Source organism: Solea senegalensis, linkage group LG13 (genome assembly GCF_019176455.1).
Source record: "Solea senegalensis isolate Sse05_10M linkage group LG13, IFAPA_SoseM_1, whole genome shotgun sequence".
Classification (NCBI taxonomy): Eukaryota; Metazoa; Chordata; class Actinopteri; order Pleuronectiformes; family Soleidae; genus Solea; species Solea senegalensis.
Genome location: NC_058033.1, coordinates 11,548,605 through 11,566,812, shown reverse-complemented (window position 1 = coordinate 11,566,812; position 18,208 = coordinate 11,548,605). Strand labels below are relative to the sequence as shown.

At 38.4% G+C, this 18,208-nt stretch overlaps 1 protein-coding gene across 2 annotated transcripts in view; it reads right to left on the bottom strand.

Moving 5' to 3' along the window:
• The window catches only part of cltca (clathrin, heavy chain a (Hc)), a 28,911-nt gene extending 10,703 nt beyond the window's left edge, over positions 1–18,208 (bottom strand). Inside the window, exons 1-12 of one of the 2 annotated variants that reach the window (XM_044042980.1) lie at positions 17,892–18,208; positions 9,876–10,083; positions 9,452–9,454; positions 6,271–6,539; positions 5,943–6,104; positions 5,729–5,842; positions 5,197–5,370; positions 2,720–2,917; positions 2,092–2,292; positions 1,216–1,368; positions 929–1,051; positions 42–179 (exon numbers count right to left, since the gene is read on the bottom strand). In XM_044042980.1, coding sequence (XP_043898915.1) covers positions 42–179; positions 929–1,051; positions 1,216–1,368; positions 2,092–2,292; positions 2,720–2,917; positions 5,197–5,370; positions 5,729–5,842; positions 5,943–6,104; positions 6,271–6,539; positions 9,452–9,454; positions 9,876–10,083; positions 17,892–17,933 — 1,785 coding nt within the window. In that variant the 5' untranslated portion in view covers positions 17,934–18,208. The remainder of the gene's footprint in view (positions 1–41; positions 180–928; positions 1,052–1,215; positions 1,369–2,091; positions 2,293–2,719; positions 2,918–5,196; positions 5,371–5,728; positions 5,843–5,942; positions 6,105–6,270; positions 6,540–9,451; positions 9,455–9,875; positions 10,084–17,891) is intronic. The other variant, XM_044042981.1, reaches the window with a different exon arrangement.

Below are 18,208 nucleotides of genomic sequence, written 5' to 3'. Positions count from 1 at the left end.
CTTTATTAAATTTCTCTCAATAAAGTACAGTATGTGTCCACCTGTGGAGCATGCATGAGGTTCATCTCCAGCAGCCGAGTCTGCAGTGGTCCTTCAGAGGGTCTGTTGTTCTTTAAAGCATCCAGGAGGAATGACGTGCACTGCTGGATCAGGTTGTACTCCATGAACACATCCACGATCTGGACAGACAAAGAAACAGAAACACATTGCCACAAAACTAGAAAGGGAAGGGAGACCATGTGTAAAAGCTACAACTCCCACAGGAGTTCAACTTGTCAAAACCTATTTGCACAAAATTGAATCTCCCACCAACATGAATACAAGTGCTACTAATGCAGCACTGACATAATTAAACCATGAAGAACACATACTTCCATAAAATTTTAGACCAGTTAGACTGTCAAGTAATTTGGCTGAACACAAATCATTTCCTCTTAACGATCGAAGACAGTCTCTGATGCAATGTGTGTTATTCTTGAAATTCTTGTTAGCTGCCAATACAGCACTTTAGGCAATACAGAAAACTGTGTCAGCAGAACAGAGAGACTGCAGAGGCAGGAAGCAAAGGAAGAGCTGCAGTTCCTTTAACTTATGAGATCGTTGAGTTCCACAGATGCTCACATGTCACGTGACTTGGTCAAATACTATTTCCCCCTGAAAAATGCTGGGTTTATTTGTAAATTGCAAAAGTGTGTGATTTTCCTCCCCAAATAATCCTAAATCTTTAACATAGCCCATTCTGTTTTTCATGGCATCTTTTCCTGCCACGATAATATCAGTTAGTTTGAACAGAGCAAGGTATAAATTAAGAAATACCTCTTCTACTCTTATGCTCCAGGAGCCAACAGCAAAGATTCATTCATTTAAAAAAATCACTATCCAACCCATGTTTTTTTATAACTGGAAATCTCTCTTCAAATCCTCTAACCTGCGTGATGTCAGCCAATGGCTCTTCATCCTGAACCAGCATCTGAGCAAACTGCAAGCCTTGCTCTGGGTTGATCCGCATCACATTCCTCAGCAGAAAGATCCAATCTGGAGTGTAGCCCACCTGGGAAAAGAGCATGGATATTACAATAAGTGTCACTTTTTACACTTTTCAGACACAGACACACACAGACCCAGACACACATGTAGTGATGGCTCTCTGTACTCAGTGCACTTTTTCATTTTGGGAATAATCAACACTGAAAGGGATTTAATAGACATACATACCTTCTTGGCGTACAGGACAATCTTTGGGAACTGACCAGTCTCTGCAAAGCACTGAATGACCTTGTTGGGGACATTGGCCCTCAGGTAGACACTGAGAGCCAAGGTGGGATCCACTGCCTTGACCAGGTCACCAAGCTCCTCTGAACACTCCAACTATAAAGTAGGACAAGTAACAACAGTTCTGATGTTAAAAAGTCAGACATTTCACAAGTCCAAGGAAAACTGTGTCTGTATCAAAACACTCGATGGAGGAATGCACACGGCTCATTCTCAGGAACTGTGCCTTAAAAAGAGCTGTCAGAACCTCTGAAATGTCGTGATGCTTCACTATACAGGCACCTCCATCAGCCTTCTACCAAACATTTCTTTGTTGTCTTAATTTTATTAACAACATTGAGCTTGAACGCTATAAGACAGAAACATCATTTTCATTTGTGGAACTGATTGAGATTTAATGATAACTTTGTTTGAACAATCAAACTAAAAAATATTCACATTTAAGAAGCTGAAAAAAACCAAGAAAGCTCATTTTAGTTATTGAAAAATAAAGGTTGCTGATTAATTTCATAATCAATTAATAATTGATTCATCAAAGAATTGTTGCAGCCCTCAGGAAATATCATTAGACCAAAAACACCCTGTTATACTAGACCTCAAAAAAGAAACATGACAGAGTATAGATGAAATGATTGAGCTATAAGCCAAATCCAAAATAGCCAAGTTTACCATGAGTACACTTTTCAACCATCCACATTTGTAAGAAAAACTTCACACACTCCTTACATAACAATGCTCTGACGTGGTCCTAGATAATAGCAAAGTCTTTATAAACAAATTGTCAGCTCAGGAAGAGGCTGAGATAGAGATCTCCTATACCTTGTCTTCCTTCAGCCACTTTTCCAGAAGCTGCTTCCGTCCCTGCTGGAGGACGGGTCTGCAAAGCTCCAGGGACTCAAACTTGTTGAGCTGGCCCTGGTCCAACAGGATACCAAAGTACTGCAGCAAGGGAGAGGTCTGACCTGGCTGAGCTGGAACGCTCTGGAAACGACGGATGGTGTCTGGGGTACGTAGGATACCCTGAGGGGAGAAAAGGTCAACAGAGGGTGAGACCAAATCCAAACAACTGATAAAGGTCCCAAAAAAATCAACAATATTAATCTTAGATTCCATTCCTGGGCTGGGCAACAATTCACGAACAATATATATTGCAATAAAAACATTCTTCATTCGTAATATAACAAAGGTTCAATATGTATCAATGTTCACAAATTGCACACACATACTTCAAAACACACTTTGAAGTATGACACGTTTGATATTGTTTTGTGTCCATATAAATGTGTAATACCACAATTTACAGGTTTATTTAAATGAGCAAAAAGGTTATTGTTACCAAGTCATATGAAAAGGTTTTTCATGATAAACATTTTGATCATATCGTCCAGCCCAAGTTCAGACTATATCCAACACCTGGTGATTAACTCAATGTTAATATCATGGGTACCTTTGGTGCATTGGCAGCCATTTTGGCAGCCTCAGAGTAGTTGCCAGCAGCAAACAGGTTGTTGAACTTGCGTGCAAAAAGTTCTTCAGCACCAGCGAGGTTGTTGCGGACAGCTAAGCGGAGAGCCAGATCTGGATTCTGGAGTACATTGGTGATGTAGGGGATGATGTTCTCCTCTTCCACGCACACAGACAGCACCTATGTTACAAAAAATGCAGGGAATGATTGAGTATAGCAGACTAGAGCCCAAAATGGAAATGCTACATAATCATGTTGTAAGATTTTATCCTCTTTTCTAAAAACTAACATGATAATGGGGTATCAGTTTTTTTGACATGTTGAAGCAGAAAAGCACACATTAATAACAGAGCAGAGACATTATATCAATAACGCATGGCTTTTTCCTACTATGACGACAAGTCAAAATACCTGTTGTAAAAAAGCCTCTGAACTCATCTTTTACACATGTAGACCACAAAGATACACAGAACACATTCCTCAGTCTCATCCTGTGAGTGAGCCAGCTCAGCTGAAATTTACTAAGGGCAATTCCATTAATCTCTATTAAACTCTGTCTAGCCTTAGGTTGTGGCTGCTGAATGCAAATGTATTATTAGTAGGTCAGTGTAATGCATGGCCTTTGTGAGAGGTCTGGCAAAAAGAGAGAGGGGAACAAGTTGAATGAAAGAGCAGGATGGAGAAAAGGGGAGGGGGATGAAGGAGAAAGACTGCTAGTGTTGGTCCCTCTACAAACAAGTCCAGCAGGTCAGTACCGCAGCTTTTAACATGGGTGAATAGACCTCATTCTTCCTGCAACTAAAGCAGGGTCACTTACTATAATGTGGGGGGACTAATTGAAGGTAGTTCAATTTGGACACAAAAGGAGTAAAACAAGTGGATCCTCTGGCTAACACATGGAGGTGTTGCATTATTTTCTGCCTGCTTGCCGAATTAAGATTTGGGTCAGTACCAACATAATGTGTTTACATTTCTTACAACATTTAAAATGTTATCTTCTATTTAAATGCATGGATCAGGCCGGTGAAAAAACAAGACTGTTCTCAGTAAGAGAGCACCAAGTGTCAAGATGATACATGAGCTGTAGTATCAAGTGATGCACTAGCCCAGACACCAACACACGCACACACAATAGTGAAATTGCAGTACTAGCATCAAAGGTCTCCATCTGATTAGTTAGAGGTTTTGATTGGATGGGAAAACCAGCAGTAAGAGGACTGTGGGGCACCAGGCTGTGCATTTTGTGGATCATCTTTATTGAAATCGTGATTCCAGTGAAAATCCACAGCTCTAGTGTTGGGCTCTCTTACCCCTCTCTGGCTATGTCCCATTCTCTCAATTGTTTCCCTCCTCTGCCTCAATCTAGTTTTGGCAGCTATCATTACATTTCTATGAGGTAAATGTTAATATGTTAATTTTTCCATTCCTACAGTGACAGAACATGGTAACTGTCACTATTTATTGCCCCAAGAAAAAATGTCTATCAATGTCCCTGCACATGATGGTCCTAATAACTTATTCAGTTGAACAAATAAATGCAATAATTTGCATTTATTTGTTTTCAGACGGGTTGCTTAAAATTTACTTGATTGAAATTAATAATGATTTCAAAAGTAACTTTTTGAGCAGCATATAGCTGCAGTCAGCCCTCTCTGATGAAGTCTTCTCTAGTGAGCCCTGTACGATCAACCCAGATACAAAAATAGAACCAATAAAACGTCCCTGTATCCCATCCGCTTTCCTTTGTACAAGCGTGTTGATGAATGGCAGCAGTAAAATAGCAGTTAAATAATAAATATAACGGCTAAATCATCGAGGCAATCCATTTCTTTTTATCATGTTACCAATAGTTTCATTATAATCCACCTGAGTAGAGACATAGAGCGACCTAGAATGCGGCTCTTAGAGCACTGTTCTGTATGTGTTGTGTGCATGTAATATACACGCACACACACAATCACATGCACTTCACTGCCACAGCAATGCTTCAGATCAGCTTTCCACTCTTCACTCAATAATTCATGCAGTGTGTGTGGCCTGGCTGGAACAGTATTCATCATCTGGATGGATCCAGTTCTCTTTTCTGGTTCAGCTTAACAAAAGCAGTAAGATACAACCCTCTCCCCTCTCTGTGTGTGAAACGGTACACTCTGGATTATTTATAATGCCTGCTGGCAGAGTCTGGGCTTGCCTGATGATGACAGGACACAAGAAGAAAATTGCCATCCTGTGTGGCTATTGATGTTTGATGTTGTGCTTGTTGACATTTGTAAACTTGTGTCACATTTAGCTGGACACATGATCTGATGCTGACATAAGGAGTACAGTAGATAATAATGAAGTGGTTCTGCACTGGTTTCATAAGAAACATTTTACTCATTAAGACAACTGAACAGCCATGGAGAAGATCGATGCAATTTCCTTGAGCACATCAAGTAAGTACAGGTTGACATTATTACCTGTCCTTTCCTGTTGACCCCAATGATGCCTGAGGTGGCCTCATGTGGAGCAGTGACAAAGATGGTCTCTCCACTGATGCGGTTCATGTAGATGCAGGTGCCTGTCTCCAAGTCATACAAGTGGATGTATCCATATTTGGTAATAAGGAAAACTACATCATGTTTGGCGCTTATCTGTTAAAGATAGGGTAAAAAACTGAAATCAGATACAAATTTTCACATCACTTTGAATCACCCCAAAGGCTACTTCTGTGACTAATTGGGAAAATGTTTAACTGAACATGAATAGAGGAAAGCAAATAAGATTTACTCTCAGGAAATACAGGTCGGCTGAGATGAGCACTGTTGTTTTAAAAAGTGAAGATTCACAATGAACATGAACTGTGAGGGAAACATATAGTCAATATGCATGATTTACATGGTAATGTGGACTGTATGAAAGGCAGCTTATTTTTACATAACATATGTGCTATGAGAATCTTTCAGACTACTACTTCTTTGCAGAGCCGCAAGGCTGACAACAGAAACACACCTGCATGGCCACAGGGAAGTCATTTTGGGCTTCTGGAGGAAAAAACACATCCACTGCTTTCTTTGGAAAAGGCTGGTTGCCTGTTGGTGGGGTCCCCACTTCAATGATGTGCAACTAAATAGAGAAAAAGACACAAGTGACTTAGTCATTTTGTCTACAATAGTGCAAATGTAACCTGTTCCTCCTCTCATATAATATATTTAACATCCACTACCTTTCCTCCAGCCTGGCCTCTGACAGCAAAGCAGAACAAAGTGGACTCCTCTGCATTTCCCTCCATCTTGAACTGGGCAAAGCTGGCAGCATGGCCTTCAATAGGCTGAGAAACTTTTCTGTCAACAGAGTAGAGCTGCATGGCCCCCACCACCCGATTTTGCTGAAAAAGGCAAATCAGTACACATAAATATGTGAAATATAAATAGGTCTAAACAAGCTTAAGTCAGTGCATATAACTGATTATTTATGAATGCAAATACACTACTTTATATGAAAACATGTTTCTGGTGAAACAAATTTCTGACCTCACATGAGCAGAGAATTACCTGGGCTGAGATGCCGATAAGAAGGAGCCATTTCTGCTTGGCATCAGTGCGGTAGTTGATGATCTGGCAGCCTGCCAGGCTGGAGTGGCGGTCAAAGACTTTCACAGGCTGAGAGTCACCCTCCATGCTCCAGTGGTAGACAGCATTGTCAGTCACAAGTGCAACTGTGTTTAGGGAGATCCACTTCCAGAAGGTAACATCATCAGTCATGGTGTGTGCCTTCATCTTGCTCTTCATCTCAATGTTGAAAATCTGAAGAGTTTTGGCAGCTAGAGTAGGAAGACGAGGGAGAAAAGGGGCAGGAGCCAGGCCCAAGAAGAAAGTTATAGTTTCTGACAGGATGTCTTCAACAGACATACATTCACTGGGAATGAACATGTCAAATTTTAATAGAAAGGAAGATTAAAATTTGAAATATCGGTAGTCATGGCAAACAGCTCAACAGGCAACGATGCCATGACGGATGGATAGAGGCTGCCAAACATGCTGTAGTCAGAAATTGTGTCATATGAAGTAAGTGTAATAAGGCATAGAAAAAATGGCAACACATGACATTGACACTGTGCCTTGAATTATGTGTACTTTAAGCAAGTAATTTTTTTCTATTTTCACACTCTCACAACTTCAAGGCCAATAAAAACACATGTGTATTGCTGCCAATTATTAGATGAAATGCAATTTAAGGAATAATGAGGAAATTATTTATGTGTATTAATTTAATGAATCAAAAGGGATCACTCATGCTCTGAGAGTGAGAATGAGCATTTGTAAACCTCCTCCTTAGCAGAGCTATTGAAATATGTCAAGCATATACATGATGTGTTATGCATCATAATATCCGACTACAAGGCCTACCCCATCAAATGAACAGCCCTTAGAGAGAAACTAAGCAGACAGAAGGTAGAGGTAAGAAACAAAACAACTCACAAAAAAGGTAAACACATCTGCATCTGAGCCAAATTGTCAAAAGGGTGGAGTATGAACATTTACACATACACAGAAAGGACAATTAGGATGAAGCGGTCTTTACGGACAACACTGACAAAGGTTTTCCAATGATGATTGTGGTTTGTTATTTACAAAAGAAAATAAATATTTTTTGGAATGTCTGGATAAAATACCAAAGACTTAATGTTTAAAAAAAAACACTCACCTGCATTTTTTGTGTAATTTGTTAGTGTTCATTTTGTGCGCTATAGCTTCATTATTAGGCAGTGTGACTTCCTTGTTTGTTCATTATTCAAAAGTCATTAACAAGGTGAGAAAAAGCAAAGACCAATGCATTAGCACAACTGTCAAAATCATTTTGCCATCACTAAGCCATTGAATCAGAGAACAATCAGTGTGGCCAAAGGACCACTTTAAGCAGCCAAATTTTAGCAAGCAAAGGGATTTTTAATTGAATAATGATCAAGTGTTGGAGGTGTGTTTGTGCATTGTGTCCATCTTTCAGATATGGTTACATGAAGCAGTCAAAGATTCATACTGTGTCATAAGACAAGGTCGGCTGAGATGCATTAATATGGTAAACTGAGCAGGGAAGAGAGTTGGGGTGGACAGAAGGCGGCGTAGTCTATGCTGACCCTATGTTTAACTGAGTAATGACCATCTCAGTACTAAAAGTTGAACCAAAATAAATAACTAACTCTCCAGTTACCTGCTCCATACTTCCTCTCCATAAATAACAATTGGTAATTTTTAAAGGACAAAAATGGGCTGATTAAAAGAAGGCAGTGATGCAACGAAGCAGATTTCAACTGCTGTAAAATGCCAATCACTACAAACTGTACATAGCTGAAGTGCTCCCATTGCCCCAGAGACATTTTCCTGAGCTGTCCTAATCAGAAGAGGACCACATTCATTTTAAACTGTGGTAAAAAGTATTTTTGTTCCAAGTTTCAAAAAATGGTAAAACAGCAGGGCCTTATGCATTTAATGTGTAACATTTAACCAGGCAACAATGCACAGTGTAATGCAGCTACTATGATGCACACTCCTTCTTATGTCTGCTTGTCACATGTCTGTCAGCAATGAGTGAGAACTCTATAAAAAAAGATATAACGCTTCAGCACACAATTAAAAAGTGCACATCCTCGGAAGAGAGGACAGTCAGCAAATAACAGATGATGTATATCATTATCTCAAGCAGTGCCAATTTAACTTTAAAAATCAATGAAAACTTTAACTATTAATATCTCAGTATCAGCACTTGAAAATTTCCCCCAGTTATAACTTCTAATTACAAAACATAATTAACCACAAGAACAATTAAGAGAGAAAAGCCATGTGACCATGTCGATGCCCAAAGGACCATTTTAGGCAAATCATTAGAATAAGCTAAAAATCCTTCAATACAAGTTTGGTTCATAAAATATTGGATGGGGCAAGGCCAAGCTCCAACACACAGATGGACACACAAGGGTATTCCTGAATCTACTAAAAAGTTAAAGTGCTCCTTAACTTCTACTGGTCATCAAATCTAAACCTACTTTTCTAATTTTACACCATAACAAAAACCTTCACAGGCTTTTAGTGACAGAAGACTGTAACTTCACAAACAATTGAAATCAAATCAACCTAGATTACAAGTCACTACTTAGTGTAGGAAACTATTGGTAAGACGTAACTAAATTAATAAAGATGCAAACACAGAAGGGAAACAAGTGAAACAACAGGATAGGGTAATTAAAAAACTTCACACAGATGAAGGAAAACATGGATTTCAAAATGAATATTGAGACAGAATGTGTAATTAAAATGACACATTTTACCCCTAGCATTACCACATGTAAAATGGGTTCTAAATCACTTGTACACATAATAAAAATGATGGAATGCCAGCAAGCTATAATGCTGTGAAAGATAAATCCTGTTTATAAAGAATTATTTTTTTATGGGGAAAGTTAAAAAAAATTACCCAGAGGACATTCTTAAACATACAGGAAACATTGATAGCCTGGTCATGAGTCTTTAAGAGCATGTACCAATTCAGTTCAATTTAAACCAAACCAGAACCTGATGGTAGATCATGTCAACTTTAATTAATATAGTCTGTGTACTTTTTTTTGATAAAAGGTGAAAGCAATACTGAATGTGATCATTTCAAAAGGTGCATTTTGTCCATAAATATCTTGAAAACAGGATTTTACTTTCACAGTTAAGTAGTTAAATTTCAACTCACCGTCTGCAAACACATAAGAAAGCAGTAAAGTAAAAAAAAAAAAAGAACAGAGAAGACAAAAACAACAAAAAAGTCAAAGCAATCATGGATGCTACACAAAAATGATAAAAATGTGCTATTTTTTAGTATTTACAGGACAAATGTGTGGGGAAAAATACGTTGGCCAGTAAAACTACTTAGTAATGAAAAACTAAAAGGCTGAATATGTACAGACAAATATATGGAAATCATTTTAAATACTCTACTACTGTCCATTTTACTATTATTAAATGGACAATGTTGCTAAATTAAACAAACCTGTCAGAATTCAAGGCTTCATGGGGATGATTAAAATATAACACTGATGTATTACAATGTAATTCTTCTCTATTTTGTTCTTTTTACACCAAAATGTGCCTTCTGTAATTCAAACACACTCCCATACCTTTAAGTGCGATGACTTTGCTAGCTGGATTCATTATGGCGCTGTCAGCTGAGATGGGTCTGCGGATAGGTGAGTTTGGGTCGGCCATGTCAATGATCACCACCTGACATTGCTCACCAACCTTCTCCCGCACACAGATGAACTTGTCAGACTCCATGGTGAGGGTGCTGAATCCTATGTTGGCTGGATTGATACCTATGTTTTGGAGCTGTGAAAAAATGGGGGTGAGTAAGAGGAAGAAATTAGTTTTTAAAACACAATCTAGTATTGAGAGCAGCTTTGTTGACACATGGAACTCATCACAACAGTCAAATGGGCTGGGTGAAGAGCTCATCCAAAAATTCTTTAAGAATGGACCATAGAGAAAACTAAAAACCATATTACACAACAATACAGACCCACTACACTGCAAGCAACTGCTCTGACTTTGTGCAGTTTAGTGCACTTCGATGGGATGCTATTTGTGAAGACTACACAAAGACGACCAATATGAACTATATTGACAATCATGTATACCTTCACTCTGTGATGTAACCCTGATGCAATAAACAACACAAAATACCAGAGTTCAGCAGTGTCACGGATGTTTCTGCAATGTAGAATATACAGTAAAGAGGTTTAACCTGCATGAAATGCTTAGAAAAAGGTGCACTGCTTTGCAGTCAATAAAGTCAGCAAACTCTGCAGCACATATTGCTGCCAAGGCAGAGAACAGGGCACACTGCCTCACACCAACTCAGACACAGCACAGGCTGCTGGGGGCAACAACACTGATGGCTCTGCCAGAAAAGCTTTATGTAGTGTCAGGACAAACCAATTCTACAGTAACATCGGCCTAACAAAATTAAAGCTTAACAATGAAAAGGTCATTAAAAATGCATTTTGTACAAAGATATTTCCAGTGCTTTCCTCTGCAAACTGAAATGCTATTGTGATGCAAGCCTAGCGGAATTGAAACTACCAGAAACACTTCCCATAGGCCACATATTTCTGTTGCAACTTCCTCTACTTTTGCAACCTTTCAATAATGCACTGCACTCAAACAAATGTCACATAATTCCTTGAGGCTAGGATTTCCTTTTTAAACTCTTTCCTGTGTAGATTAACAATTTTGTAAATTGTGTGGTCAATAATTTATTTGTATCTTTGTTTAGATATAACTTCCAGTATGCCACAAACCTGATACATGTAACAAAGTTCAGTGTTCAAAGTTTCTGGTTGTTTTTAAGTCTTGAAAAACAAAAAAGGGACAATCAAATAACATTAATTTGCCATCATATAACACTGTAAATGTAGTTAGTCCACTTAAAACATGAACACAGTAGTATTAAACTTCATGCACATCTGCAGAGGCACAAACTGACATATCTTTAGTAGACAACACGTAGATGCTTACTGATGAATGTATAACTGATCATAGTAAAAACAACTATATGATGAAAAAATGTCTACTACGAATACCAGCTCATTCCATTATAATGATTTGTGTCTAAATGGTGATTATTAATAACAATTTTACTTGGCCTGCCATAAAAGGAGATTCATTACTTTTGACTCCCTGGTATAAATTTTCTAATGTCAAGAGCAGTTTCGTGAACACGTGTTGGTTCTTTGCCAAGGAGCCTATTAAGCTTGCTAGCCCCACCTACAACCAAGCCCTCTTTGGTGGTGAGTGACTTCAAGGCTTGGAAATGATAAAAAAAAAGTTTCTTCACTGTTCAGAACTTGCCACAGTTAAGTCCTAATCAGCAAAGACAAACCACAGTTCTTGGAATTGCTCGGTGAAATGGTACCACCTTTTATCAACGACAGCCCACAGCCATGCCCCACCCACATTCTTTCATTGATGGGTAACCCGTTTCACTTTCAATGCTACAGTGATAAATGACCTTAGAGAAGTGTTACGGCCAGCAAGGAGGAAAGACATAAAACCAATCTAGATTAAGCTTTCATAAACGTTAGACCCTCTACTTTCAGTAATAACCGCTAACAGCAACTATAAAACTATATTTAATGAAATGGACACACTAATATTGGGTTAATATTTATATTGTACCTGGCTTAAAATATACAGTATATTGTATATTATGAGAATTTTCTTTTTAACAATATCAAAAGATGCCATGTTCTGAGATCTAGGACTGTGTATTTAACTGCCTAACTTAGGCAGGCTCTCTAATGTCTGGAAACCAGTTCAAGGGACACATAACACACATAAATCACGAAAAGAAAGTTTTTTCTCTGTTACTAAATAGTTTTTGAGTCAGTATATGTCTAGAAACTCATTCTCCGTCTCTACCATCTGGCATCTATTCTGGGATCAGCAGGAAGTAATTTCATTCACCATAAAACAATATTTTTTTAAACAGGAAATAGCAGTGCAGCCTTATCACAAAGACTATGTTAACTCTGTTTCTTGAAACAAAGTACAACTGATTTAGATATATACTGCCCTGCTGGAAGACAACACACCTCAATGTGGTCTGTCAAACTGGTTTTCTATGTGAAGCTTATAGTAAAACCGCTGTGGGCTACTGTGTAATGCTCCTGTGACATCAGTGAGCAGGAATTTGGGAGAAAGCAGGTCAGTCGAGTGAAGCTACTACCAATTTGGAAAATCACGCAATCATTACTGTTCCCTGCCTGACTTGGCTATGTGCTACTGTGTTTCACCTTGTAGTTAGCACAACAGGCAGGTAAGGTAGAGGTTAAATTTGACAGGGGAGCAATAGCATTGTTATACTCCTCTGAAAATAACAATAACATGGTCACTGAACTCCTCATGGAAATATTAGAAGCTACTTGTCGATAGAAATCATACTGTGAAAGACAACAGAGAATCCATTAAATCAATAGTTTAAAATTGTACCTGAAGACTACTGTTACCAACACCCACCTAGCCACTGCAATGGCAACACCAGACTGCCAATAAGATTCATAAATGACTCACAATTACATAATAAACTGCTATCACTCGTTCCCAGAAAAATCATGAATTAACTTTTTGCATTGCTCCGTTTTAATCACTTTCAGAACTACATCTTCAATATTAGGACGTCTAAATTTAGTCTCTGCCAGGCAAAATTTTTGGAACAGAAATGCTACCTTAAACTCAAATAAACTTTGAAGGTTAATGTCAATCAATAAATAAGAAAGCATGCTAGGTACCCTGGGATTTTATCATGACAGTGTTGATGAATGCTATCTATTATGACCTCAGAGGTTTTATAATTGAGGATTTACTGCAGCTACAGTAACCAGACATATTCACTATAGGTCACCAGACTTTGTCTATCACTTTAGTGCATTTATGTTTCAAACTGGCTGGAATGGCAACAAAATATTTAAATTTAAATATGACAAAGGCATTATATAACTGGACATAATATTTCAGGAAAATAACTGGTATTCTCTTTAAACTTAAGCATTCAAGTAAAAATTACAAGACCTATAACTGAACTATAGTGTTGGAGCATTGAACTCTGGGTAAACATTCAAATGTTGTACAGTACAGTAATTTCAAGACTTAGTTGTGGGGGCAGGTGTAGGTGGAGAGGTCATGTGATCTTGTAGGCCAGCTAGTGGTCATGTGACACTGAAACCTGCTCACTGCTGATCGCATACAAGAAATGTGTGGAGTTTCAGTGCATGTTTCATAAGTCAATTTGCATATCTTTAAAACAGTATTATCTTAGACAATATATGTTGCCTACCTCTATTTATTTCATGATGTGGACCCTTGAGAGTTCCCTGGCAACTGTTGCAATATATCGGGTATACATCTGATATGGCTACCAAAATCAATGGCATTATTTTCATGTGGCTCTTGCTCAATACAAATAACTGATACATCATGTACTGTAGCTTTGGTAAAGAGGTTTTTCTCCTCGTGTACATTCTTCCACAGACCAACACTCAGCTCAAATGTTTTAAATTACTATGCTCTCTAGTAAGGAAGCTGTGTTAAACTTCAGTTAATTTCTATAAATAGCCACAAATTTGAGCTCACAGTTGCTGCTGAAGCCTACAAAAGGTAAAAAAATATTCAGCAGTTTTAAACGACACTTAATGACCCAAAGGGAATCCCATCTGTTGATTTAACCTGTGTGCTCTTCCTTCAAAGGAAAGCAGCATCTTGGTCAGCATAAAAAGCTATGTGTCCCACACATGTTAAGTTCAAGGCAAGGCAGTGCAGGGAAGGATGTGCTATGTAATGTGCTGAGGGTTGCAGCACTTCACTGCAGCGCTCCACAACAGGAAACCAGGAACCCATTGTCTACTAGGACTGAAACAACAGGCTTGCCCACTGCTGCCTCCTCCAATACCATGTGACACCGAAAGGGGACATGTGACTGGCCCAGGGGTGAGAAGAAGGAGGGCAGCCTTTACAGATAAACAGACAGGAGGAGGAAAAAAAGGAAGGACTGCATGGATTTCTCAAGCCCATCCATCTCCACTCCAGGCAAGTTCTGCTGAGGTGGTTTTGGGACAACAGTTTCCTTTTTCTCTCACATGTACACTTTATCTTACATTTTAACAGAGCTACAGAATGTCAAGTTTTCAGCAGATCTGTTTCCTCACCAGCCTGTCACGAGATCTCAGCTGGTCAGTTACAAGCAAAGTTCAAAGTGTACCTTGCAAATCTTGTAGAGTGGTATTTAAGGAGCATGGCAACAAAACTGCATACAGTAAGAGTAGACGCTACAAACATATTAAAACCACTGAAAAAAATCTTAATAATATGTCTTTAGTCTGCCAGCCTAAGTCCCATCTTTTTGCCTATACAAGCAACTGAATCATTTTGCAGAACACAAACATCTTGTTTTACACAACCAACAACACTGATTTAAATAAACATCAACAAACCCCCCCCCCAAACTGCATTCTACAAAATGATTGGGGGCCCCTGCCTACATATTACACATTTACCAAAAACATTCTCAGTGTTTTGTATTTGCTTTAGCAGAGAGATTTAACTAATGACATATTTTGTAAACTGGAGAACTGCTGTGTACAGAAGTGTTTAGGAAACATCTGTGTATGTATACTTGTTATTATGGAACAATATGTGTCAATAACAGTCATCAGCATTGTCTCCTCTGAATGGTCAAACCCATAAAACCAATATGCACCTCGGCGGTAGGTGATGCTAATATCACTTGAACTTCATTCATTAATTTGATAGTTAATTGTATATAAGAACTATAGCAGACATTTTCAGCATTGCATTTTAACTGCTGTCCCAAGATCATATTTGATCAATTCTGGTATATTAATAAATTTGTTCATACTCCAAGGGAGCTGAAGATAAATGTGGTGCCAAGATGAATGCATTTTACATGACACTGGGGTGTAAGCTTCACCATATAAATGGATGATATATAAAAATGCAAGCTATGCAAGTTGACCAGGTGACAGAAGACACTCAACTGCAGAGCTTTAAGAAAAGGGAGGGACAAAAAGAGAGAGAGAAGACTGAGGTACATGCTTGCCATGTATCTCTGTACATAAGCGCTCAACAACATAAATCAAAGTTGTGGGATACAACACAAATGCTCATTAGTATTACTGTAATTTTAAGTCAAGTGTCACAATTTTGGCTTAAGCAGACAGTAAACATAACACCCTGCAGTAATTATTGATTTCTCTGTGGTTATCCAAAATTTCAAAGATGGACAGCTTCAGATTGGATTTGGTCTGATATTGTCCAACATTAGCTTTTCTTCCCCGAGTTAATGTATAAAAGTGTAGACAAATTAGAGACCACCTACTCTACTGAGATCTATTAAGACTTTCAACTTAATATTTTTTTAGGTCCATGATCAAATGTGTGTTTAGAAGGATGAGGTGATGAGATAGTGAAAAAAAAAAAGGCAGCCTGATTTGCTGAATGTGCAGGGTGTGAGAAATCCTTAAAGTATCGTAGAAGAACCCACAAGCTCATGTCAATAAAGATCATTCCAGGATCATGTGACTCTATTGCTCCAATAACATCCTTCCTACTCCCTGGGTGCTCTTGTGAGGAGCTTTGTAAGCATCTTATCATGTCTCACAAAAAGACAGTCGACAGAATAATCCAAACAATCCTCAGGATGAACATGTCAGAAATGTGCAAATCCAAAAAAGAGATGCATTTAGTATTTAATAAGGTAAATGGGATAAATTGTCTTAATGAATATTTTAGGTCATAATGTCTCCAATATTTTGCATGAACTGCTTAAGTGATGCATACTGTAAAACATGCATGAAACATATGCAGGTCATGCATTAGTAAAATTTGCTGGATATCACATGTGAATATGACCTCGTCACATGCCATTGACACAAAATCAGGGAAAGCACTTTTAAATCACAGCTTAACCTTACACAACTGAAATGCTGAGCAGTGGAGGAAATTTGAACAAATGATTATATTATCATACAAATAGGTTACATAAAATGAGTTCCAAGCTAAATTCATCACTGTTGTGTTTTCTTTTCACTCCCACAACTAAATTCAATCAAAATGATTTAACAAAGAAGCCATATTAACTCCCATAATGTCTTTGTAACTGCACAGACAAAAGACCTCAACAAAGCTTTATTAATATTATTGTGACAGACCAATATGTTAACTCACTGAAAAACATTTGACAAAATTTAAATTAAATGCACTGTAATGGACCTTGCTTTTCTAGCAATATATATTAGAGTTATAGCTTATACCAGGGCCAGCTGATCGGGAAAAAAAACATCCTCCCTGTCACTGACCAATACTATATGTCAGCATCAACTAAAATGGTTCTGTCCTTGACCTCTGATCTCACTTGAGGGATCAATGTCACAGCACTGTAGTTATTAATAAGTGCTCATAAGACATGTAAGATATGTGGAAAACTAAAGAAACATCACAAACTACTTAGATCACAAGTAAAGGATTGAGCCAAACACATCTGTCACTTTATGCTATTTTGAGGAACAAAGCTTTTTAAATTAAGTTAAAGATGGAAAAAGAAATACAAAGGCTGAATAGGGAAATTATTTTCTTTAAGCTGAGAGGTAGGCAGATCCTATTCCTAATTTGTAACTTGACTGAAACTATGACTTATTAATTACATCTTGAGAGCCAACAGACTAGACTGAATTTATTAGCATCATGCCCTACACCTAACCAATCTGTACTTTTAATGGGTTTATGGCAAATGCTGTAGGCATAATCACACTTGTACAACAATACGAGATAACCCCGTCTTTACAGCCAAATCAAGGCAATAGTTTGTCTTTCATATAACAGGCACAGGAGTCAGTCTCAGTGAATGTTTGAACCACGGCCAAACTCATTCAACATAGGTCGTCAGATTGCTTTGTGACAGGCCAGCACACCACATGACCATTCTACAACCTTTAAAAATGACAATCTCCTGAAGCCGGGCAATCCTCTTAAAGTCATCAAACGATATACATTTTAAGGTATGTCAACGCCAAACAAGAAATAACTCGACTGAGAAAGTCACAATATGTTTTCACTTATTTAGCAGCGCTGTTGTGTGATGTAAAGTGTGCAGAGATACTTTTTTTTTAAATGTATTACGTTAGCACAGGTAGTGTTAATTTACGGCTGTTCTATCAATATCCACTTTGCACTACAGCAGCGTACCAAGAAAATGAACTGAGAATGTTTCCATGGTCAAACTTGGCTTTAGAATATGTTCCTTCAGCATAGTGTTTAAGAATGTGAATTCTTCGAAACGTGTAAAAACTTGTGGTTTTGAAGACTGGACATTCGTCATTTAAATAATGAACGAGGGTGGCTAGTCAGACTTAGCAAGACGGCTAGATGCTAACTGTGATAAACGTCATCCACCCTGCAAAGCTAGTTAGCATAGCTCGCGAAAGCTAACTTAGCTTGTTAAGACTTTGAAAAGTCTCTGGAACAACCGAGAATCTCGTGGAAATTCAGCCCGGGAGACGAAATATACCTGACCATTTAATCATTCATTCATACGTGAATGAATAGTTAAATTGTCGGTCACATACCTGCAGGTGCTCCTGAAAACGAATAGGCAGGATCTGAGCCATGGCGGTTCCTCTGTCACTCTCCTCTGGTTTCTTCTTATGCTAACAAACTACGTCTGCTTCTCTCAGATGCTAGTCGGACAGCCAGGGAGCCTCTACGCCTAAAGTCCGAATTAATGTATTGTAAACCTTATTCAAATCGTGCTGTCGGTGTGACGGTTCTTTTAGATTCGTCCCTTAGATGTTTACTTTCGGGCTTCCCCTAGCTAACGACTAACTGCCACTACACCGACTCCCTGGACCTGCAATGGCGATGGAGGCTGGTCAGCAGAGAAAAC